Genomic DNA, 26,765 nt, shown 5'->3' with positions numbered 1-26,765 from the left:
TCCGGTGAGAACCTTCCAGCCTTGTTTTTGAAAACCTGCCTGCCTGCCTGTCTGCCTGCCTGCCTGTTTTTGATCCTATTCTGTCCCATGATTTTTGAGCCTGCCTGTCCCCTTCTTGGATTTGTCCACCTGCCTGAGACCAGCTCCGTCTGTTTCTGGATTCCGGAATGATTACCCGTGCCTAAGACCCAAGTCTGTCTGAAAGTTAATTCATAGTATAACAACTTTCAAAAGTCAACTTCCTGTCTTGAACCAACAAACCTTGTATTAATCAGCAAGGTCACCACTTTGAACAATTACATTTCTATGGAAAGCAATACTAATAATTCAACTGAAACCAGTGTCTTTCTCAGTTTCTGGTCAACATATTGTTTTAACCAACTAGATTTGGAAAAAACAAGCAATCTTTTCTTATCCAAGCTCTATCCAAATGACCGCAACTCTCCTACAAACTCCCACACCTTGACTGAATACCGAGGCTGTTTAAATGCCTTTCGAACTTCGCAGACGATCTGAACCCCTTCCTGTAGCGGTCAAGTGGTATGGTGGTAGTGAGGCTTTGGACATCATTGATTTTGGCCCCTCCCCTAAATGAAGCAAGCCTTAATAATATGCCCTTCGCAGAAACACACCCTCCACTGCTTGACAGATGCCTCGAAGTCTCGGCTCATCTTATAACATAACTACACTGTGTTCTTCCCCCCCTTGAAGATTAGACCCTAGCCTGTAAATCCAGTCAGTCTCTATTCCCGACTATTTAAAGGAATAGTACACCCAAAACATGATTAGCCTTCATTTTCTACTCACCCCCATGCTGAACAACACTCTGGAGTACTTTTTTGATATCTCAAATGAATCTGGAGATCTGGGAGGCTTCTTGCTGTCTGCTGACATTAAAATAATGGAGGTCTATGGTGCCCGAGACAGAAAGGTCCATAAAAGTTCACAAAAAAACGTTTCAATATTCCTCCATACTGCTCGTCCAATGTATTCCAAGTGTCCTGAGTGGGTAGCATCCAGAATTTACTCGAAACGAAGTCGTTTAGAATGTTTTTAGAGCATAAACAGTAGTGTATAGAGTGTTGTTCAGCATGGGGGTGAGTAGAAAATGAAGGCTAATCATGTTTTGGGTGTACTACTCCTTTAAGCTTAAACTAATCCTTTGCATCTCAACCAGAGCCTCACCTCGCTCCTGGGTCTCTGGTCTGACAGCTACTGGAACTCTGAATTGCTTGATTAATTTCTCTTTGTAAATAAACACTAAGTTACCAAATACATTAATTTATTTACATATAAATATATCTATACACATTCATACGGGCCTATACATGTCTTCATTGGTAAAATTATTAGCCATAGCCCACACAGCCACAATCATTGCAAAAAATCTGTACACACTAAGAGAACCCATTGATTTTCACTGCGTTCTTCCAGCTCAGATGTGGGTTAAGATTCTCAGTCATCCAGACCATAGTCATTACAAAAAGATAAAAAAAAAAAAACAATCCACTGGACTTTGTTTCCAAGTTTGAAGACGTTTCGCTTCCAATCCAGGAAGCTTTTTCAATACAAATTGTCAGAAAAAGCGTTGACTTCAAGGTTTTATACAGTAGCCCAACGAAGCCTTTAGAAAACATGCAAATTGAAACGGACAAACGAGTTCACCCCTTTGGAATGCGGGTCGTTTGGCTTCTTTGTTAGCCTGCAATGCCCCATACCTGTCGATGTCTCTGAAAGGGGGGTCGTTAGAGGGAATTGTTGGCCTGGCTGAATAGGCGAGGACTTCTGGTCCCCTGTAAAGGGGCTGCGATGATAGCTGGAAGGAATCAACTCAATTGCTGCAGAGTCGGTTCTTATAATCTGCAAGTTTTTTAACCAATTTCTCATACTCACGCATTATTCAAAGGGTGTCTTTCCCAAAATGGAGTGCAATATGCTGGTGAAGATTCCAGCTCATGTGTTTTGTAGAAAACCAGTTTAACGTTTTTCCCTAAAGAGGATCATAATTGAACATTGAAATCAAAACAGTTTGTTCCATACTTCAACTTAATTTATTGAGAATTCAAGCAAGCAGAAATTACTAAATATTGGATTAGTGGTGTCATGATAGCCAACCATATGAACCGTCCTAATGGCTCTTTTCTGCAGAGTGCGTAGGGAATTGAGTGATGTCCTGTCACTGTTATGCTAGACTTCAGCACATCTCAGGTAAGGTAAAATCAGTGAACACCAGAAGATGTTATGGTTTATAATAAGTCAAGTTTCTTGCTTTACTTAGAATTGCAATGCAGAATTGCAGATGGTTTAGTCTGATCGTGTTTGCTGCGAGGCTTCCAGCATATCTTGTAGTCGATGATAACTTAATTTAATAATTTAATAATTTAATTTACCCATTTCACCTCTGTGCCACCTTTTATGACTTTTACATCAATATTTTATTTATAATTTCCAAATAGCATCACCTCAACTTTTTCCAGATTCAAGGACAATTTATTTCTGTCAAAACCATTTTTTTTTTATTTAATTTATCTCTGAATGAAATAAAATATGGTGTAATATCATCCAAGAGCTGCTCTGAACTCTCACCAGTACAGAAAATATTTGTTTCATCTTGAAACAAAACCAACTTAGATACTTTTTAAAATGTAAAAATGTCCTTTACAAACAGAGAACAAACAGTATCGGTTCCAGTACTGAACCCTGAGGGACACCACAAGCAAAGTCCAAGCATGGCGACTGATTATATAATGGTAAAGTAATTTTAATAAAAAGACAGAATATACATAACTGCAAGAGGCATACTACTAAAGGTAACAGCATGGAAGTCTGCTTCTATTAAGTATGTATTTAGAGGAACTGAGTACAAGAAAACATGTCACATTATTCAGATTTCTTTGTAGAAACAGAAAATGTAATAATAATTATTTTTCCATTCAGTTCACAACTAAGCACCTCTCTGTGTTTGTGTGTCAAATATATCCCAGTCCACAGCTAACAATTTGATCTTAACTCCCTTTCAGTAACTCTGAGCAGCTAATCAGCTGGAAAAAAATATGTTTTGGTCCCACTTTAAGCAACTGCCCTTAAACTTACTCCAAGCTAAAGTTACAGCTTGCAAAATGAAAAAAAAAAGCTTGAGGCCAAACTCATTTCTAAATGTTAAATTCTCTTTTATCAGGGTTTGGTTATGTTGACCTTATAAATCTCCAGCGTATCTCACCTTATAAACATTCCTCTTCACGGTGGAAAGACCTTCACGGGTCAAGATGACCATGGCATTACAATAAACTTGGGTTCATTGCACCCTATTGACATTTATGTCAGTGGATTCCATTCAAGGAGCAACTTTAACCAATTGGCATTCCAAGAAGACCTTAAATGCGTGGGTTTTGTTTTTTTTCTCTCTCATTTTGGATTCTCCTTGGACCTGCTTGGTGGCTGGGTCAGGGCAAAAATAGTGGGATAATTAGACAACTCAACTTTAAGACGGCGTACGAGGGAGATTTAGTTTCTAAATCCGTTAATAAAGATCCAAAGATATGTATCCATCCATTATAAAGAAACAAAACTATAAAGTCACGTCCTATTTTATTAGTTAATTTAACATTGAAGATTCAGGGACACGAAAGTTAATTTGACAGTTTTTTTGTGTGTTGGACTAAAATGCATATTCTAAGAATTACATTTGTACCACAATGTAGATGTCTCTGTTAATAATATTTCCCTGTCAACATAACATCGTCTTCTAAAACATTCCATAATGTTAAAGCTCAATGAGGGGTACTTGTGACCTTTCTTTTTTACACAATAACTGTAGATGACTAATAGTTTTGACTCCTATCTTATGTCCCTAACTTTGAGTGCTAAAGAAAATGGTAAAATGGCCTTATATAACATTTTTCTCCCCAAGTCAGTAGACTTGACCGAAGCGCTTTACACTGTATTCAGTCATTAACACACTGAATGGTGGACACACTGAACACAAGCTAAATTGTTGCCACAGCTGCCCATGGATACGCTGACAAAAGAGAGGCTGCTGTATACAGGCACCAGGTGCTCTGACCCCCATCGGTAGGCAATATAGGTGATGCATCCTGCCCAAAGCTATAGCTGGGGTTAGAACTGACAACTCTTCAGTTGCAGGGCAAACTCCTGTATCCGGCACAACTTTCACCCACTGCTGCCATTGTAAATGGCTCTGGGAACTAAGATGACTGTAGAAGTTGATTTTGAGTCTGGCTGTGTCATGTGTAATATGCCATGGTCATTTCTCCTAGGGCTGCTGGGAGAAGAAAAACGGATATTAAAGATCAAAGATCCTCCCCCTTAATTTGCGAATGAATCCTTCTTTTAATGCCAAATCCAAAGGGTGCACGTGTGTACAGCAAACTAAACCTGGGTTTTTTTCAAACATGGGGCCTCTGTCCTCCTGCTGCTGCGTGTCTGGTAACACCATCATGCTGGGTTAGTGATGATGATGTCACCAGTGCGACAAAAATCAGGAAAGTAAACAATGGAGTGTTTACTTTCAATGCTCAATGTTTATCAAATGTAAACAGAGTTGTATCGGCTTGTTAAGTCAGAAACAATTGGCGATGTGTGTTGATGTTTGTACGTTGTGTTCAATGGTGTCACGTTATTTCACAGGTCAGAGTTTTCTGCTCTGGTGTTCCCACAGTAGGCAGATGAGAGCTGAGTTTTTAACACGGGTCGCTTGCCGAGTAATTTGACCCTGAAGGTTGCGCATCAGTGAGCTTTTCCAACTGCCACTAAAAGCAGATTCTTCCCGGGTTTGAACGGGTTTTTTCGGCCAGTGTGAAAGGGGTAATAGTCTCCGTTTTTCTTACCAATGCAATCGTACAGTAATGGTGTACTGACACCGAACGGGATTTCAGCTAATCTGTTGCCACATCTGTGCCGTCCCTTGCTTGACATACTGAAAGAGTTTCTATCTGCTGCTTGCCAGTTTCAAATCAACATTTTGGATCAGGATTTTACAGAACAGTTTGTGGTGCTTTATTCATAACTGAAGGGCAAACAAAAGTACCAGTATCTAAGTCCCTGGCTTTGCTAGATTCTCCAGAGAAAGATTCAGTTTAGGGACTACCACCACCTAATACTACCTAATACAAGACATGGGTCTGGATGAGGGTGTCTTTCAGCAGTACTTCAGTCTATGCAGAACCATGCCTTCCTGGCATTCCTTCCACAAAGATCATAAGATATAAACTGATTATATCTTATGCAATAAAGCAATAGAAAACCAACATCCCAAACAGCCAGGCCATGCACACTGCTGGTTCTGTGTAACTGAATATGAACTGTATATGATAGTGCGGAGTTCAGTCGGGTAGCTCTTATTTCAGAGCGAAAGCAAATAATGTACATTTTGATTACAGTGCATCTCTCCCTGAGAATATAAGTAAAATGGGACACTGTCCAGACTTTTTTTTTTCTTTAGATGAGCAGAGAGAGGGAAACACACAAAGACATGTAGAAAATGACCTTGAAAGCATAACAACAGAAATCCCAACCTGAAGGACCTTCGAAGAAAAACTTACAACTTTACTAAATCAAATAATGGTAAAAAAAATATCAAAAGACTTGGCTAATTACCAATCCCCGGGCATTCAAAACTAAACACCAGTTAGAAAACAGAGATTTAGAGCAGCAAAAACATATCAAAATCTGTCCGAAAAAAGATTAATAAAACATGCTGTAGAGGTCACTGTATGCCAAAGAGCACACTGACTGGCATAAAGAGAAAGAAGGCATTTTACGAAAAGGCTTTTAACGTCAAACACACATCTTGGGGCATAATGAAAACAAGGACAAATTGATTAAATAAAGCTGTAGCTCATGTCAAAGTTTGATATTTCAGATATGAATTAGCCTTTCTGGTTTAGTCTTGGAGCAAACTTGAACTTTTCTCTATCTGGTGAGACTTGAATGTTATTTAAAGTCACCTCTGGAGATATGACATGTGACATCTGCTGACATTTTGCAGTCTAATCACACCTCACCTGTGTGCCAGCCGAAATGCAAATTAAGGTCAGCCGAGTTTATCCTCTAAAGTGGCTGTAATGAGGCAGTGATTTTTTACTCTACACGTGTTTCTCCATCCAGCTGTAAATCAAAGATTTAGTCAGAATCATTGAAGTGTGAAACCGATGACATATTCATCAAATACCCTCAACCAGAACCAAATTAAATGGTGGTTTTCTGCTGAGACTCTGTGATTATCTTGGGCAGTCTGATCCTACCGAGACAGTGCACTCAGTGATCCATCATCTGTTGTTTGGAGACTCCATCATTAGACTTCAACAGCAAAGCTTTTAGGAGCAGAAAGGCAGTTTGTGATTTTGAAACTTTTAGGCTTCTCTGATCTGGACAATTTTGCGTTTAAATGATCCCTTCACTTACTCACCATGAACGTGCTAATGCCCCAAAGGTCCGCTCCATACAGGCTTTAACCAATAGGAGCACATACACATGCACTCACCCTGAACTGGAAGACAGACTGCTTTGACAGGAAATGTGATTCATCATGGCTGCCACTACTGTACTGTCAAGCTACATTAGAGAGCAGAGGAGATGACGCAACGCCACACATTATGTGACACACAGTGATGCGATGATGCCTGTTGCCTTGTCTCAATTAACATGACACCATAAGCTAGTTGCTTTTATTCTAATCCTCTCATCTGGCATCCTGAGTTACCGGTATTTGTGTATGTTTATTTATAAAGACAGGTACCTTAACCAATACAGCTGGAAGGAATGCAATATAACATATGATCTATTAAATCCATAAATTATGAAATTATGATGATATTATTTTCAGTATAACAAACATGGATTTGGATTTAACAAGCTGCTTTACTTTTCTACATTGCATCATATTTGATAACTTTCCATTAGACAGGTACCTATAATTTTTTTTTTAGAAAAAGCAGCCAACTACATTCCCCTTTAAATTTACAAAAGACAAATTTGGTACGAGAATTGTCTTAGAATAAAGATTCCAAAATATATCTTCTGCTGACGCAGTCCAAGATAAAAAAAAAATGCTAAGAGATATTCAGGCTAATTCATTTCACTTATATAGAACTAATTCTCAACACATGTGACTTTATGGAGACAATACAATCATATCATCCTGTCAGATGGTCTAAGAAAAACCAGCTGATTGCATCCAGTTTTGGACTTTGCAAGGTACCGAATGCTCATCCTCCTGAGCAATGGAAAGATAAAAGCAATGATCTCTAAATACTTTCAATGATGGAAAAGAGATGATAAATTAGTACCATAGAAACGATAACGCAGATGAGATCGGAGTTTATTTTCATCTAAAAAAGGATGAGCCAGAGCAAATACTGCTACTAACAGCAAAAGCTGAGCCCACAGCTATATCTGGAAAAGAAACAGGACTAAATACTAAAAAAAACAGCCAAAATCTATCATCTATATATGTAAATATACAGTCGTAATTCAACTACCAACAAAAAAACAGCATCAACCTTTCCCCTAAGCAGGTGAATGTCATAATATGGTCATATCCAGCTTTCAAGGAGAAGCCAAAAGGGCTAAATATGTGTCCTTTGATGATGTGTGTTAGCATTAATAGTTGATTCTTCAAATTGCTATGTACAGAGAGGCTATTAATAACACTCAGGGAACACACACAGGGTAGCTCTGTTGATCACATTATGTTAAAAGGAGTTGGGTATCACCTCCTGTAAAGCTGACATGAGCTGGTTAATTAATTAGCCATCTAATCAGACAGAAAGCCTGCTCAACAGACATGTTTTTTTACATTTCATTTTAAATTTCAGGCTAAAATATTTTCTAAACAGGAGAGTTAGTAGTTCATGGTGTAATTGATGGGTTGCCAGTTCCAGCCCCACCCTGGGCTTAAGGAGAGCTACATTCCCACAGCAGCCTGAAGTGATCCAAATCTGCCCATATGCGACCTGTAGCTGATCTGTTCATGGTAGTCTGAACACAGGTCAGATTTTTTCCAATGTGCCCCCCAACAATGCCCCCCTCTCCCTACTCTCTTTATAAGGGTAAAAAGGTTTGGAAATTACATTTAGCATGTTATGACCTGCATGTATGGTCAGTAGCTAACTGCAGGCTAGCTAATCTGGCAGATAGTCTGACTAAATGACCCCCTAATATCAGATTATTAGACTCCCAGTGTGTGTCTGCCGCTTTGGTGCATGAAAGAAACTACATTTCAATTCCTCTGCATGTACTGCACATTCAGCATATTTCCTTTTCCATTTTCTACTATCAGAAGGGAATTCAAAATGCACACATAATTATACAAACAACAAAACTGCCTAGTCAGTGCATCTCTAATAAACAGAGTATCATAAATTGACAATAAAAAATCTTGAAGCTATAGAGCAGAAAGGCAGAGGGATTATTTGCTGGACATTTACCTGAAACGTAGAAAGTGTGTTTTATATCATATTGGCTGCAGTTGGAATAATTGCTCCCTTTTAAAATACAACAAATAGATCATATTTGACATTTATTCATTGTTTTCACATGTTTGTGTTAAAGTGAGAATCTCATAGCTGTCTTATAGTGTCTTAGTAATGTAAACGGATTTATTTGACCTCAGCCTTCCTGGGTTTGCAGCACGCTGCCTCAGATTCCTGCCGAACACACGCTGCCTCCAGTTCCAATCTGTCTAAGCTCATCTTCATCCCAGCACTACATCAGGTGCAAAGCCAATTTAAAATAAAACAACTGACCACCAAACACTAGAAGCTCCTTCTGCATGCTGCTGCCAGAAACCCTTCATTTTAACTAAGGTGTGAGCTTCTGCTCATCTATGAAGTATGAATGATTTTTCAGGCAGCCGGAAGGTGCGCTCCTCTCTTCTTACCTTCCCCGCACAGCTTCATTTCCATTCCTTCCAAGGAGTTGGCTGAGTCGCCCTCCTCCAGAGAGAGCCTCCCAAACGGGCTGCCAGCCATGCCGAATAACACCTCGCTCACAGGGATCACACTCCCAGCAACACACCCGATACTCTATTGGAGGCAGCGTGTAAGATCTCCCCTTCCTCTGTGTGTCACTGATCCTCTCTGCCTTCAGAACACTTCCTCCCTATCTACATCCTTTGCTACCTGCTCTTGGCATGAATGTGTAAAAGCTGCGACTGGGCTGAGAGCCTCCTCTTCTGCATGAATGAAAAGGCACGGCAGAGGGGTGGATGCAAGAGTAAGAGAGGGGGGGATGATGGAGAAGGACACATGGTGCCTTCTAGAGGAAGAGGAGGGAAAGGAGGCAGCAGTGCTGTTTCCCAGCAGTAGTAGAAAAACTAACATCTGGATGTCAGGCAGCAAGGTGTCCCATTTCAACTGAAACATTCCCAAATTATCCATTCCATTGGGCCATCGGTGGACCAGTAAATCTAACATAATTAGATGTTTAACTGTTCATAGTTTAAAGAACTAAAGGAACTCCTTAAAAGGTTTTTCTTTGTAAAATTAAAAAGCCTCTTTATCAGGCTGACAATTGAGAAATTAGGAACAATAAAGAAAAGAAAAACACTCAAACAAATACTGACTGAGAGCCTATAGGGGGCGATATCTTCACCACAAACCCACCGATTCAAAGGCTGTACAGTTGGATTGCTTCCAGATTATTACTTCATTAAAGCTGAAGGATAAGATATAAAGTCAGGCTAGGGCTGGGCGATATGACGATTTAAGACCGTGTTACTTCTGTCTCCTTGAACCCCAGTCGGCCTCGGCAGATGGCCGCTCACACTGAGCCTGGTTCTGCTGGAGGTTTCTTCCTGTTAAAAGGGAGTTTTTCCTCTCCACTGTCGCTACAAGCATGCTTAGTGTGGGGGATTGTATTTGAGTCAATGAGTCAATGCAATCAACTGGTTTTCCTTAGATAGAAAACTTTGTATCAATTTGACTGTATGATCTGGTTGAACTGTAAAGTGCCTTGAGATGACATGTGTTGTGAATTTGGCGCTATATAAATAAACTGAATTGAAATTGAATTGAATTACGATCTACACCTCTGACGATCTGTCATTATTCAGAGACCGTTTTATCAGGATCCACAGAACTGCAGTGCTGCTGTATTTCTGCCACTGACCACATTTACATGCAACCAAAAAAAACCTTCACAGCTAGAATATAATCCGAAGGTTAGTTTGAAAATCAGTTAAGGCAGCGACCAGTCCTTCTCCCGAAGCAGCAAACGTTAACAGATTCATTTACAAAACTTACTCCGTACGATAAAGGCAGTAAACAGTGGAACAGCGTGACAGAAGCGGTGACGTTTCACTTGGTGAAATATTTATGTCCTCTACGAACTGTAGAAGGAGTGCGGTTTAATAAAATGATAAACGTTTTGGATCCACGCTACGAGTTGCCTAGCCGCACGTATTTTTCAAACACCGCTATTCCACATATGTATGCTGAATGCAGAGAGAACGTTTCACAAAATATTAAAAATGTGCAGTTCTGTGCAAGCGAAAAGCGACTTCTGGTCCAGCCACACGTCAGAACCATATTTGAGCTTAACCATACATTTCATCAGCAACTGGGAGCTATGTAATGCAACACTGCAGATAGCCTATTTTCCTGATCATATCATCATAGATTGCACAGATTACATCTTGACTTGCACTATATTTGCAGTTCCATAATAGTTTTTGTTTCTAAAGACTTTAGAAATTATACAAATCTATTGTTTAATGTATTTTTTATTTATTTTGACGGTAGTTACTTACTAGAAATTAAAAAAAGAAGTTTGTTAGCACTGCTTTGATTCTCTAATTTTAATAAAATTGTTCATTTATTTAATTTTTCTCTTCTTTGCATGTTAATGAAGTTATGTTGGTCGTATCTAAAAAAAAATCGTGATAAAATCGAGATCACAATAATATTTGATTTTTGCCATATCGCCCAGCCCTAAGTCAGGCTTGACCTAGCCTGATCAGTGCATCCTGGCTTGATCAAATTCAGTTTAGTTATAAAGCCCCAATTCAAAGCACGTGTCCTTTACAGCAGGGCTGCAACTAACGATTATTGCAAATTGATTAATAATCGTATAGCCAACGATTCTTTAAAGAAGACTTTTAATGAAATTTAACCAGGTGAAACCCAAACTTTTCCACTTGAGGAGTTGTGGATAGAGCATATTGACAGAATTTCTTTTATTTTTTTTATCTTAAATCCAAAATGTCTATATATTTTTTACAGTTTTGGTATAATCACTGCTTTAAGTGGGTCTCTTTGTCAGCTAAAGGGATATTTTAGAGTCTCTACACTCTAGTTAACAAGAAAGCGATTAATAAATTAGTTGATAATTATTTCAACAATCGATTAATCCGATTAATCCAATAAATTTTTTCAGCCCTACTTTACAGAGACACATTTCACAAATACCAAACCAGGTCCAATGGTGCGGCTATGTTAAGCTGTAAGTAATCAAGCTAAATGCAGGTCAGCATTTAGACCATGAGGTTGAAAACAAAATAAGCCAGACTTGGCCGCATAAGCCTGCTGGGTGCGAGGGATTACAGAGGCATTGAGTCCTGGCAATCAGCTGGTTTCCTTAGATAGAAATACTTTAAAGAATATGATTGTGTTACCTGTATAAATAAATTGACCGTTTTGTAATTGCAGCTTTTCTCTGTGTGAGTCTCTCCAGGTGGAATTATTAGCTCGGCTGCTGCCATAGACACCTCTGATTATAGATGAGAGTGATGGGCCTGTAGTTCCGTATCTACTTCTGTTTCTATCCTGAACATTGCTAGAATTTAAAGGAAATGTCCGCTCATATTGAGAAGTCAAAGTTCTAAAAGTTCTTTACATATGAAATTATTACATACTGTTTAACAAATGATGAGTGTTTTTAAATAAGAGAAAATGTCATTTGAATGTGCTTTACTGGAGGCATCCGTGTTTGTCAAAGAACACTACTGCCACCTACTGGTTTGTGACGTCACGGTGCGGTATCGGCTGTTGATCAAGTCCCAGTGCTGTATCTGGTGTTTGTCACAACGCGCTATTATCCAAGTCATCTTGAAAACATTCTTCTTCCAAATGTTGGCTACATATTACGGGTTTTTTCTCTGGCCAGAAGTTCGATGGTAAATCCTCCCTCTTCAAGTTGGTGATCCAACGACGAACCCGTCCGTGGAGGATCAGGAATCAGAAAGGTGGAATAACTCTTTTTTTTTCACTTTTACCCGATGTATTCCAGCATCCAGCTGCCATGCACGTGGGCATTGTCAGTTTCACTATAGCTCTGGTGAATTTCAATGGTGAAGTCCTCTGGAAATCTTCAATAATTGTTGTTGATTGCAGATGTGTCTAGTAGTTCCCATTGATTTTGCTTGTAAAGCGGGGAGAATGGCGCTAGGCTTATCTGCCTCTGTCTCCTGGAATCTCCAGGGACTGGTTCTGCTGGAGGTTTCATCTTACTAAAAGGGAGTTTTTCCTCTCCACTGTCGCTACATGCATGCTCGATGTAAGGGATTGCTGTACACTGAGTCAGTGACACGATCCAAGTAAGTAGTGTCCTTACATGCTCATCAAGGAGGAGGGATCCAACAAAATCAATGACAGGATGCAATCAGCTGGTTTTCCTTAGATAGAAAATGTTTAACCAACCTGACTGTATGATCTGGTTTAACTGTCTTAATAAAATGCCTTAAAATTACATGTGCTGTGAATTGGCATATGACAAGACATAATCTATATTGAACTGAAAGGTTTTTATAGTGTGAGAAGCTCAAAACAACCCATTGCCAATCCATTCAAATCAAAAAACGGGATCATAAAAGCAGCTTTTTCACACAGTTATAAGAATATATCATATGTAAAACCTATTGAATAAAGAAGGCAGTTTCTTTTTCACCGGACAGATAATTTGAGCTGCTTAACTGAACATGTTTTTGTAATTCATATAATTGGAACCTGCTGTCGTCGTTCTACAAACCTGAACTGAAGCCTGAAACAAATTGAAATGGAGAAATGTTTTACAGTGTGTCTAAAAATGCCAGTCATGCAGTCTGAGCACTGTATTTAGCGCACAAATCAAGACTGACAGTCCACTCCACACAAATGTACTTGCAGTTACACTCCTTCTCCGCCACTGCCTCTAGTGTCCTTCCTGAATTTATCATCTCCAAGTAAAAGCCCATAGGCTTTCTGCAGCAGATTTACAGAAATATCCCCCACATGACTACTTCCAAGATGCTTACTGAAATACATCGATTAAAACCTATCTTTGTTTCTGCATGCTCAAATATCCTGTCTCTCCCTGGTTTGACCTGTATTTGAGCTTCAAGCTAAGAAATAAATCCCTCAAGTCTTGACTGGTTGGAGCAGAGGTTTGAGCTCTGCAGTAGAAAGCTCATTACTTCATATTAGAAGTCAGAAGATTAGATACATATCCTGGAAGGAGGGATTTACCACAATCCATTCAGTATCTTGCCCATGAAAAAAAAAGGGAAAAACCCAGAAACTTCCCTATTACAGAAAGACTGAGATAGTTACCTGAGTCCGAGCTGGATGTTGCCACAGGCATTTTAAAGTTCAGCTGCTCCCAGTTTCCTCCACACGCCTTGTTAGATCAACTGCAATGGAGAGAAGAGGTGGTTATTCTAAGAAAATACAAAATATACAATCTAAAATCAACACAGATCCTGAGGAATTATATAAAATCACAATCTGCAAACCAGCCGAACCAAAATACATGATTTCTATCGTAACCTAAATTAACTCCAGCATGATGACAGTTTATTAAGGACTATGAATAGAGCAGCCAGTTGCTCTGGAGGCGTCTGGCCCTATCCGTCACATCCGTTCAGAATACAATTAGACAACAGTTGGAAAGGCCGAGTGAGCGAGTGAATGAGTGGGCAGGCCAGCTAACATTAGCTGAGTGAAGATGTCTGTGAGCTCTAATTGGTCCATTTACCATCAGGCTTTAAGGAAAAAATCTGCACAGAAAAGACGATTAAAGATTTAGTATCTGTCAGAGGAGAGCGTATGAAATCCCTGTGAAATAAAAGGAAAGAAAGACCTTTGGGTAATGATAAACATTCAATTGAAGATCTGTAATAACTTCAAATGCAGCCATAAACCTCTATGTTTGGATACGTGCAAGACTAAAACAAAGCTCTGTATCAGCCAAAGAGAAAGGATGAGTGTTGAAACCTTTTATAAATCAACATCTGGATTTTTTTTCTCTGATGTGCATCTGTATCTGTTCTCTGAGTCAGTGCTTGGTAGAACCACCTGTCATCTCAGCTGTGATTACAGCAATGAGAGCTGCGAGCCTGTGTGGCCAGGATACCATGTGGTTATTGGATACTTCACTGATTAATGCTCTCCTTGCCCAACCTGCCAGTTTAGGTCTTCGCTAAGGTTTGCAATAACTTTTTCTCCTCTTCAAGAACACATTTTCCCAGAATAGCTGCACTGTTCCATCCTGCCTCCGTTGCTTGCTGTTTTCATGCAGACTTGGAGGGGAAACAGGCATGAATTAATGGGCTCTATGCAGAACTCCACTACTTCCTGAACTTAAGGCAGCTCTTTTATTTCCTGTCTTTTTCTACTGGGTGAAATTATGAATCCTGCTGTGCCTGGCCTCAGTAACCATGACCACTCACACCTGGATTCATCACTTGATCAAGTAATGAAAGACAGGAAACAAAATAGCTGCCTTAAGTTCAGGAAGTAGTGGAGTTCTGCATAGAGCCCTTTGGCTTTCCCTCTCCATCAGGTGTCACAGCTCTGCATTTTTCGTGATCTTTGTTTGTTTCGAATGATCAATTAAATGGATTCATTGAAAGTTGATTTATCAGTAAACTAACCGTTAGCTTATAAGTGTCCGTTTCCTTAAAAACCTGTGTTTTATCTTGTAACAAGAGGTTCATTCAATAACACGAAGGGTGAAATAGGTTTTTACTTTAATGCTGAATTAAAAGTACATTAAACATCATAATATGCTAATAGTTTATGTCTCCAGCTGTAATAAATATTGGCTGCATTGTCTCTGTTTGTAACATTACAAAACAAGAAGTTATAGGTTACTTATTAGGCAATAGAACTTTATTTAAACAGCACATATCAGTGGGAAGATATTTAAAGTGCTGAAAATGAAAGGAAAAAAGAAAAGTAGGCAACACAAAATATTTACTAAGAATAACAGGGAATGAACGTTAACAAAGGACAGTTTGAAGAAAGGAAACATAACAGAGTTTTATAACTCAGTGATGTTACAAATTTCAGAAGGATCTCATGATAGACTTAAGGTTTGGAAAGAAGACTTATTGATAGAGTAACAGAGGAAGATTGGCAAACTGCCTGTACATTGGCCCACACCAGCTCTATTAATACAGCTCCTAAAATGATTCAATATAAATGGCTAATGCGGATTTATATAACACCGGTAGACCTTAATGGATTTTCTTAGAGATTTCCTTTCAACTGAAGCTGCTAAATCATATTTTTTTCCATGATTTTATCCCATATAACATATTGTCTAATAAGTTGGTCCAATACTCACTCTACTACAATAAAACCATTAGAAACATCAATAAACAAGCATTGAAAATACTGGATAAAAAACCATACCATTACCACCACTGTATTATTCTGAGGAAATATCAGTTACTTACCTGGAACAATCTTATCAAATTCAAAAACATCTGTTTAATTTATAAAATCAGACATGGTTTAGCACCACCTCCACTATGTGACTTTGTACAGTTCAGATCCAGTGAGATCAGGGTAACCGGCGGGGCAGTGAGGGAAGACTGCATCATCCCCCGGAGAAAAACAGCCTTTGGTCAGGCTGTCTTCTCCGTAAGAGCATCTCAGCACTGGAACGCAGTGCCAGAAACCATCAGAGACTCTTTGTCATTCTCTTCATTCAAAAAGAATGCAAAAAATGGCTTGTAGAGAGCCAAATTTGTTGGCACTAAGGTTTTCTGTGTGTATTTAAATAATTTTACAATAAATTTTTAATTATTTTACATGAATTGCATTTCTTAACCATAATGTTTTTTATGTAATTGGTATTGTAATTTTATCTTGTGATTTTATACTTGTTTTTATTTTTAAGGTTGCCTTTTTTATACCTGGCTGGGGGACTACCGATGAAAATTAGCACTCCTTAACTAACTCGGGTATATTCACATTGTTTTAATGTTGATTAATGTACACTGTCCCCTTTCAAATAAACCATAAATGAAAAAAAATGAAATAGGTATAACAGGGAAATACTTGATGTATGTCCAAAATGCACAGAGAACAGGGGACTCTGGTTGCAAGGAAATTATACGGTTTTTAAAAGAAATAATTTTTGAACCAAGGTTGTTTGTGTGTGGATTTTATCATGAAAAACATATTTATATAAAATATGAAGGAGTGTTTATAAACTTAAGTTTGCTTTATGCAAAGAGATGTGTATTAATGTTGGAAGTTGAAAAAAGACTCACAGACCAACCATAAACCAATGGGTGCAACAGATGTTATCTGTCCTCCCTCTGGAAAAATGATGTATATATTAAAGGGTAAACAGGACCAGTTTGCGTCTATCTGGAATTCCTTCATTAATTATGTCAAAAATCTGAAAGACGGTGCAAATTATTGATGAACATGTGAACTGCAGTTCCCAAAGACAATTTATGTGAGGACATGGGAGCTGGCTCGGAGCTCGTCTGCCTGGCTGTGTGTTTCCTGGACGGGGCCGCCTTTTACAGCTGCTTTTTGTATCTCTGTTTCTGTCTCCTTGAACCCCAGTCGGCCTCAGCAGATGGCCGCTCACACTGAGCCTGGTTCTGCTGGAGGTTTCTTCCTGTTCAAAGGGAGTTTTTCCTCTCCACTGTCGCTACAAGCATGCTTAGTGGGAGGGATTACTGAAGAGTCAATGAGTCGATGCAATCAGCTGGTTTTCCTTAGATAGAAAACTTTGAATCAATCTGCCTGGATGATCTGGTTAACTGGAAAGTACCTTGAGATGACTTGTGTTGTGAATTGTCGCTATAGAAATGAATTGAATTGACATATATTGTTAAATTTAATTATCAGCATAAGAGGTTAAGTAGAAACGTGATCAGTTACATTGGAAACAATATTGTGTGAGGAAATCTGTTGTCTTATTTTGTTTATGTTTTATTTTGACTTGAATAGTAACACTACTGCTGCTGTGGTCATATTTTGTATATTGTTCAAGATGTTTGTTTAAACTGCTAAAATTGTAAGAAATATATAAACTAAAAAAAAGAATAACAGGGATCTATTAAAATAACACAGTCATAAAAAGGATGAAATTCTCTTTAAAAAAATCAATCATTTAATCTAAAATTGTTGATTTTAATAAAAGATTAATAAGATTTAATTTAGAAATATAATGATTTAAAGACATTTCACTCAGACATGATGTTAAACTTTTTACCATTTTGTTTTAATAAAGTGGATGTTAACTCTGATATATTCACATCCTCACCTTCCAGGCACAGCAGAGAAGTGAAGCTGCTCTGCAGTGTTACTGCCTGATCTGTACCTGAAGCATGATCCGAAACCATCAGCTTATTTGCGCTTGTGCAAACTGAAATTTATCCAGGTAGCCATAAATAATGTAATTATGGTACTGAAAGCACTTATTTCTGTCCTTGATTCAGAAAATAGTGCTAAACTACATTATATTTGTATAAAGGTTAGGACCACTTTTCTGAGAGAACTGGATGTGTTTTACATTCTCTCTCTTAGATTATATGTTTTCCCCTTTCTGCTTTTCCTCATAGTAGCTTCATCTGGTCTGTTCCTGTTTGGCTGTGACTCCATCCTGGAGAGAAATATCAGCTGTGCTGCTGCCATCAACACCTTTGTTTCTAGATGTTGGAGCTTGGCCTGTTTTCCAGCGTATTCCTGTTTCTCTGACTAGGACTAACTGGATGTGCTCTCTTCATCCTCTGACATGGGAGCTGGCTCGGAGCTCGTCTGCCTGGCTGTGTGTTTCCTGGATGGGGCCGCATGTGGAGCTGGTTGACAGTTGCTTTTTGTATCTCTGCTTCTGTCTTCTTGAACCCCAGTCGGCCTCGGCAGATGGCCGCTAACACTGAGCCTGGTTCTGCTGGAGGTTTCTTCCTGGTAAAAGGGAGTTTTTCCTCTCCACTGTCGCTACAACCATGCTTAGTGTGAGGGATTGTATTTGAGTCAATGAGTCGATGCAATCAACTGGTTTTCCTTAGATACAAAACTTTGAATGACTGTATGATCTGGTGAACTGTAAAGTGCCTTGAGATGACATGTGTTGTGAGTTGGCGCTATATAAATAAACTGAAGTGAATTATATTGGTGGGCTGACATCATCAAACATGCCCAGTGAAATCCGGCCAAATATGATTAGACCATGTTTTTCTGTATTTTAGTTGTCTCTTTCTTTAAATCATGTAGAAAATTACAATAAGATGCAGACATAAAACTCCAAATTACCATACTACAATTATTTACAAATCCAAAGCCAAAACAAAGAGTTATCACCAGAAGATCGGGTGTAGATGAGTGATATAACAGAAAGAATTTAAAGACATTTATTCTGTCAGAAAACATATTTTGAATGTATTATACATTGTAGTTTAGTACACTTTTTATAGTTATGGGGGTAAAAAAGGCATTTTGGTCTTATTTCAAAAAGCTCAATCAATGAAGACCAGGACATGTTTCTTGTTGCACATACGCAAATCAGAAGATAGTGGATCAAGTGAGCTGGTACAGATCAGTAAGTGACATGCAGCATGGATAAATGAGAGTAAATGATATGGCATTACTTCCCTTAAAAATACCAGTAAATCTCTACTTTTAATCTGGGTAACATTTGGTTTGATTATCAAATCAGCTGACAATTATTTAAATAGTCAATTAATCACGATTAATCCAATAAATTCATGGCCACAATACATTGGTCATAAAACCTGCCACTGGCAATGGTCCAGCCAGAGACAACGAGCAGTTATTACAGTAGGATTAAACAATACTGAGATTAGATTACATGCTGATAGACCCCATTTACTGATTAGGTGGCTCCTGAAGGTTGCACAGCAAAATGCTTAGGAGACCCAGGGGAAGGGGAGCATAAACATCCATGCAATACTTTTCAAGTTTCCCTTCTTTAAAACCCTACATGATATTTAAATTCAACAGTATGTACTACTTTATTTTGTCTTTCTAAATGAAATATATTCCAATGTAACCAAATCTGAGGGATTTCCATACTTTTGTAAGGCACTCTACCTTTTGACCAATCCCACAAGAACTGTATAAAGGCAACATTACCTCTGTTAGAGCAGCATGATAGAGCCATTTAAAGGAAAGCTAATAGACGGTTAAAAAGCCTCCCTGACAATACATGGAAGGAGCTCATCCTTAAACAAAAGCGACAAGGTCAGACAGAATGAAAAACTCCTGCACAGATAAGTGGTCAGGGCTCTGTGTGGTTGTTGTTTTTAGCAGTCAGTATTACGTACTTTAGACAGCTCTGAGACCACAGCTTTAAAAACAAGATTACTTCTTTTTTTCTTCACTCCATCTGATGGAGGTAGTAGTTTTCCAGTCCCAGAGCACATTTCTGGCATGTTAAACTACCATAGTCTAAAAAAGAGATATTTGTTGTTCATTCAAAGGGTAATTTGATGTCTCATTCAAGAAAGTTTAGAGGTTCAAAGGGTATAAAACCAGAAAATAAAGTAATTTTAATGAAAATCATTTATTAATGTGATTTTTGTATAACATAGAACGTTTTAATTGGTGCAGGATGAAAGTAACATTTTTACCAAGGAAAAATATTTAAATCTGGTTATCATGCCAACATCAACATAAAAGGATTCTGCCGCAACAAGAAGACAAGTTTAAAATCATGGACCTGAAAAATGGCTTTTTCGAAAAGAAGTCAAATGAGGATGAACAGCAGTCAAGCTCCTGAGTTTCGGCGCTATTAACGAAGACAACCAATTTAAATAGAATAGAATAGAAAATCCCTTTATTGTCCCACAATGGGGAAATTGTGTTTACAGCAGCAAAGTTTACAGTAAAAGTGGTTACACAATGTGCACCTTAGAAAAGTGTATAAAATAACAAATAAGAAAATAAAACAAATAGAGTATTGTAATTTACAGTGCTTTACAATAGAAAACTCTGTATCTGGAGAATAAAAGCCAATAACAGCTGTGCACATGGTTACAGTAATGGCTATGTGAAAAATAACAGCAACACCAGAGGTGTGCAACAAAAAAATGAAATGACAGCAGCATTTTATTTAACTGACTAAGATAGAAACTGTGCAAAATCAGCATGAATGGAAGAACTGATTGAGGTTGTTGGGAACAGTGGTGGCTCTAGAGTCTTCCAGCTGCTGGGAGGAAGGATCTGTGATAACGCTCCCTGGTGCATTTAAGGTGCAGCAGTCTGTCACTGAAGGAGCTCTCCGGTTCAGCACCAGATTCATGCATGGGGTGGAAGAGACATTATCCAACAGAGATGTTAGTTTAGTTAGGATACTTTTGTTTGTCACCTGCTGAAATGAGTCCAGAGGGCATCCAATCATAGAGCTGATCCTGATCAGCTGATCCAGCCGCTTTCTCTCAGCTACAGATAAGCCACTGCTCCAACAGACATCTCCATACAAGATGGCTGATGCCACAACAGAGCCTTAGAAGGTCTTTAGGAGCGCCCCCTGCACTCCAAAAGACCTCAGTCTCCTCAGTTGCAGATTTTGCTGATCGCCGGTTGTTGCGTTTTTTTTTGTGGGCTGTTTTTGAGTCGACTTGCAACTTTCTCCTGCCCTCGGTCCATGTTTGTTTTGGTTAGTGTGCGCAAAAAAGGGGGAGGAGTCACATGGATAACAGAGGTTAGAGGAGACCAGAATAGGCTACAGCTGCCTTGGGCTAACTAGAGGCTAACCATGGATGATCAAAGCAGAATGGATTGAAGAAGATTGCATTTGTCGGCTGGGCGGAGAGAGGTCCAAAGACAGGATAGAATGGCTGCAGCTTACTGTGAGGAGGACAGCGTAACATTGGAAGAGCCTGCCAGGGAGATAGAGCGCGAAGAGACGACGACAGGCCAAGGCTAGCATCTAGAGGCTTACTGCTGGACATCGAGTCGCTGCGGTCTGACTATTAAATGTCACAAAAACATTGTAGCTTTAAGTATCAGTAGTGTTAGTCAGTGGGTGGTGCTAACGCTCAATCTGTCATAAGTCTGTGACAGCTTCTCTCATGAGCTTAGAAAAGAGACCAAAAAAGGGAAATTAAGGCTGGAGCTGCTTTGCATTTTTCAGCAATTTTCAGATGTTGACATCAGAATCCTAGCAAATCAGGAAGAAGGCTTGTCTTGCTGTGAAGAACAGCCAAACAGATGTCGGTCTCTTTAGAAGTCGCCCTGATTTTGATGGGAGATGTTTAGCAATTTAAATAATTCAATCTGCTCAGTGGATGGCATGAAACGAATACTTAAAGACAGAGGGGAGTAATGAAATGTATACTTAAATTTATTAAAAAACATTTAGTTATTCAATGTTTTAATAAAAAGGTATATTTGCATTATGGCACATTTTTACATTTCATATAAATGTACCATTTAATGGTACATTTATTCATCTTATGATAGATTTATTTATTTCATTGCACATTTATGTTTCTCATGGTACATTTAATGCAACATTTATTTAATGTTACTCTTATCCATTTCATGAAACATTTAATGGTACATACATTTATTTCTATGCTACTTTTTTTTTATTGTACAACAATTTATTTCAATAAAACCCCTGTAGGGTAAGAAGGTTAGACTTTTATATAAATAACTTTCTAGGAAAAATTATCTCAGCTTGAGTTAGAAGATTGTTTTGAGCTGGTATTATATGTTTCACACTGCAGCATAAATCAAGTTTACTGTTGGGAGCTGGAGAAGTTCCATCTCTCTCCAGCAGAGTCCGCCATGGATCCTCCTGAGCTGAGCCTTCGACACACCTGAGGCGCATCTCATCATCAGAGGATCCACAGTATATAAGCTGTCTTCAGACCTTGCCTCGACGCCGCAATGTTAAATCCAGTTGGTTAGCCCCTAAGCCTAGTATCTTCTGAGAACCTTTGTTGCCATTGAATCCAGATTGGATTCTAACCCTTTATCTCTGCTTTCAGGAATCCTGTTTTTCTCCTGTGAAGCTCTGGAAGAGCTTAACCTGCCGAGCCTGCCCTCCCAGCCAAACCTGAAGACTCTTCTCTGGATTCCCATGCAGCTCTGGACTAAGAGCTGGAAACTCAGAACCAAGGTCTGCCTTCTCGCTAGAAGTAAGACGCTGAAGCAGTTATCGGACTCTGCTGAACAAAACAATCTCTGGACCCAACAGTTCCTCCCTCAAGGTTTTTCCAGGACTCCTCAAGGTACAAACCTGAAAACCTCAAACTCAAACTCAACTGATCCAACGCTAACAGAACTGTCTCCCACACAGACTCCAGTGAACCAGCCCCCAGGCCTGAACCAGTACCAGTGTTATTTCCATGTGCTTTGTGAAACAATAAACCTGTTAAACTTTTATTCTTTCTCCGTGGTGTTCTGCATCTTGGGCCTCTCAGTAACCCATCATGACAGAACACTGCGGCCAAACACAAGGCCCAGCAGATCACCTCCATCGTCGATTGGAGGAGCAGGAGGCTCAAATCCATGGACACGCTCTGGCTCTTCGTGAGTTAAATACCCATATTGAAATGCAGAATCAAATGCTTCAAGGCTATGCTAACTACATGAACAGCGCTAATGCCACGCCGGCTGCACAATCATTTCCGGGTCCAGTTCCGCCTCCGAGGTCACCGGCAGTGACGTCATCACCTGAGTTCCAACCCAAGTCTACCGGAGAAATTTTCTGGTAATATGAAGGACTGCAAAGGATTTTTGTTTCAATGTCGTTTAATTTTTCAGAACTCTCCTGGCAGTTTTCCCACGGATTATAAAAAAATAACTTTTATTCTGTCCCAATTGACAGGAAGAGCCCTGGAATGGGCTCAGGCAAGGTTTGCCTCTGACGAAAGCCTCAGTTGTCAATACACCGATTTTGTCTCTGAATTTTCTCAAGTATTCAACCAAGAAACTGATCAAACCATTGACTCTCGTGCTCTTTTTAACCTTAAACAGGGAAGTTCTTCAGTGGCGGAGTTCTCCATTAACTTCCGGGTAAAAGCTGCTGCTTCCGGATGGAATCAAAGTGCTTTAAAGGGTGCTTATTTTATCGCTTTAAACGAAAGCATCAAGGATGAACTAGCAACCCTTGACGAACCTGCAACACTCAAAGAATTAATCCGCCTGACAATTAAGCTGGATAACAGGATCCGAGCTAGAAACAGCTCCAAATATAGGAATCAGGGTTCCTTTGCCTCTGCCCCTGCTTCTAATAATATGACTGTTTTTTCTGCTCCCACAGAACATTTGTCCAAACCGAGACCTAAAACCCAGTCTCTCCCTTTGCCTGTTCAGGCCTCTCAAACTGGAGAGACGGAAATCGAACCCATGCAGGTTGGACATACTAGGCTGACGCCTGAGGAAAGACAAAGACGTTTTTTGAGCAAACTGTGCATCTACTGTGGTGAGAGTGGTCATTTCATCGCCTTATGCCCAGCTAAATCAAAAGCCGGGGCCCGTCAGAGGTTTTGAGGAGTCTGGCGGGCCATGTCAACTCTGAAAAATCTCCTCGTCTGATGCTCCCTGCCACTTTATTCTTCTTAGATCAGAACCTCTCTTTTTCTGCTTTCATTGATTCAGGCTATGAACGAAATTTAATTGACTCAAATCTTGTCCAGCAGCTTCAAATTGAAACCGTTCCTCTAACCCAGCCTCTTTGTGTCTCGGCAATTGATGGGAAGAAACTCCACCAGGTCACCCATCAAACCCAACCTCTCGAGCTACTTATCTCAGGTAATCATCGTGAAACTATAACATTTTTTGTTTTTCCCTCCGCATGTTCCCCTCTGGTGCTTGGTTTTGAATGGTTGGAGAAACATAATCCCCATATTAACTGGACTGATCGTCATGTGGAATCCTGGTCAACTCTTTGTCACGAAACGTGCCTCCGTTCGGCAGCTCCCGCTGTGGGGTCCCCTAGAGGTGGGGGGGAGATGGACTCTCCCGACCTTACTTCTGTCCCTTCCGAGTACCATGATTTGGCTCCTGTCTTCAGTAAGGTCCGCGCTACGTCCCTTCCACCACACAGACCATATGACTGTGCGATTGAGCTATTACCTGGAGCACCCCTTCCCAGCAGCAGACTTTATAATATTTCCAAGCCTGAACGAGAAACCATGGAAAAATATATTAATGAGTCTTTAGCTGCCGGAATAATTCGCCCATCCTCTTCTCCGTTGGGTGCAGGGTTCTTTTTCGTCGGCAAGAAGGACGGTTCACTAAGACCCTGTATTGATTACAGAGGCCTGAACCAAATAACTATCAAAAATAAGTACCCTCTCCCATTACTCGCTTCTGCATTTGAACCTGTCCAAGGGGCTACTGTATTCACCAAACTTGATCTAAGGAACGCTTATCATCTCCTCAGGATTCGAGATGGAGATGAGTGGAAAACAGCCTTTAAGACTCCCTTGGGCCAGTTTGAATATTTGGCTATGCCTTTTGGTCTAACTAATGCCCCTGCATGTTTTCAAGACCTGGTAAATGACGTTCTCAGAGACTTTTTGAATGTGTTCGTGTTCGTCTACATTGATGACATACTCATTTATTCTAAGGACCTTTTTGAGCATAAGAAACATGTCCGCCTGGTGTTACAAAGATTACTAGAGAACAAACTTTTTGTCAAAGCCGAGAAATGCGAGTTTCATCAGTCTTCAGTCACCTTTTTGGGGTTTCTGCTCGAGGGCGGGCAGGTTAAGCCTTCTGAAGATAAAATAAAGGCAGTTTTGGAGTGGCCGGTTCCTGAAAACCGTAAGCAGCTGCAGAGATTCCTTGGCTTCGCTAATTTTTATCGAAGATTCATCAGGAACTATAGTCAGACTGCTCTTCCACTAACTTCTCTAACTTCAATCAAAAGAACCTTCCAATGGACCCCCGAGGCACAAACAGCATTCGATAAACTTAAGACTTTGTTTTCCAGAGCTCCTGTGCTGATCCAGCCCGATCCATCTAAACAATTCATCCTCGAAGTAGACGCTTCCGACTCTGGTGTGGGGGCAGTCTTATCTCAAAGACTCGACACAGATCAAAGAGTTCCTCCATGTGCCTTCTTCTCTCGTAGACTTTCCCCCGCAGAGCAGAACTACGACGTTGGAGACCGTGAACTCTTGGCCATCAAGCTGGCATTGGAAGAATGGAGACACTGGCTGGAGGGAGCTGAGCACCCGGTTCTTGTTTGGACAGATCACAAGAACCTTGCCTACATCCAGTCTGCTAAACAGGCCAACCCCCGTCAGTCAAGGTGGTCCCTATTTTTCTCTCGTTTCAACCTCATAATTTCTTACAGACCCGGATCCAAGAACGTCAAACCCGATTCTCTCTCTCGTCTTTACTCCGTTGATCAATCCGAGACGCCTGAACCTGTCCTTCCCGCATCCTGCACTGTTGGAGTGGTCACCTGGGAGATCACCGATCTTATTAACTCTGCCCTGGCTTCTGAACCTGACCCAGGTAACGGTCCTCCAAACCGAACTTATGTCCCTTCTTCTGTTCGATCTCGCCTGATACAGTGGATGCATTCTGCCAAGTTTTCCGCTCATCCGCGGGTGAGCAGAACCGTTGCCTTAATCTCTAGACGTTTCTGGTGGCCAACTCTTCACAAGGATGTCAAAGAATACGTTTTGGCTTGCTCTACCTGCGCCAGAAATAAGGCTTCACACCAACCACCCTCAGGTCTGTTGCATCCTCTCCCAGTCCCCACACGTCCATGGTCTCACATCGCAATCGACTTCGTCACTGGTCTCCCCATCTCCCGAGGTATGTCCACAATTTTTACCATCGTTGATCGATTTTCAAAGTCCTGTCATCTGATCCCCCTCAGGAAACTTCCTACGGCTTTTCAAACTGCTCAGCTTCTGATTAAACACGTTTTTCGTCTGCATGGAATCCCACAGGAAATACTTTCAGATCGTGGGCCCCAGTTCATTTCCCAAGTCTGGAAGGCGTTCTGCTCTGCCCTAAACTGTAAGTCTTCACTAACCTCCGGTTATCACCCTCAGTCCAACGGTCAAACCGAGAGGATGAATCAGCAGCTCGAGTCCACCCTTCGATGTTTAACCTCCAATAATCCCACCGACTGGAGCCAGTACATCACCTGGATCGAATACGCCCACAACTCTCTCAAGTCAGATTCCACCGGTCAGTCACCATTTCAGGTCAGTCTTGGCTATCAACCTCCACTTTTTCCCGCAGACGAGAGAGAGATTTCGGTCCAATCAGTAAATCAGCACATCCGTTGATGCCAACGCATCTGGAGAGACACCATCTCCACTCTCAATCGCTCCACGGAAACGACCAAACGCTTCGCCGACTCAAGGAGACGTCCTGCCCCAGAGTAATCGGTTGGACAGGAGGTATGGCTGTCCGCCCGGGACATCCCCCTCAAGGGGATGTCTCGTAAGCTTTCAACCAAATTCATCGGTCCATACAAAATTATCCAGGTTATCAACCCATCAGCCATATGCCTGCAACTCCCCCCGACTCTTCGCATCCACCCCACGTTCCACGTCTCTCAGGTCAAACCTGTCATCTCAA

The 26,765-nt window shown here is 40.3% G+C and overlaps 1 protein-coding gene across 2 annotated transcripts in view; it reads right to left on the bottom strand.

Annotated features, from left to right (window-relative positions):
- Positions 1-26,765, bottom strand: part of mpp2b (membrane protein, palmitoylated 2b (MAGUK p55 subfamily member 2)) — a 111,244-nt gene that overhangs the window by 65,571 nt on the left and 18,908 nt on the right. The window contains exon 2 of one of the 2 annotated variants that reach the window (XM_038296781.1): positions 13,545-13,624. In XM_038296781.1, the coding sequence (XP_038152709.1) occupies positions 13,545-13,575 (31 nt within the window). In that variant the 5' untranslated portion in view covers positions 13,576-13,624. Of the gene's footprint in view, positions 1-8,899; positions 9,201-13,544; positions 13,625-26,765 lie in introns of those variants that run through there. The other variant, XM_038296780.1, reaches the window with a different exon arrangement.

This window comes from Cyprinodon tularosa, unplaced genomic scaffold, assembly GCF_016077235.1.
Source record: "Cyprinodon tularosa strain WSP-4 unplaced genomic scaffold, ASM1607723v1 ctg377, whole genome shotgun sequence".
NCBI lineage: Eukaryota > Metazoa > Chordata > Actinopteri > Cyprinodontiformes > Cyprinodontidae > Cyprinodon > Cyprinodon tularosa.
The sequence above is the reverse complement of the archived record's forward strand: the minus strand, read 5'-3'. Positions and strand labels throughout refer to the sequence as shown.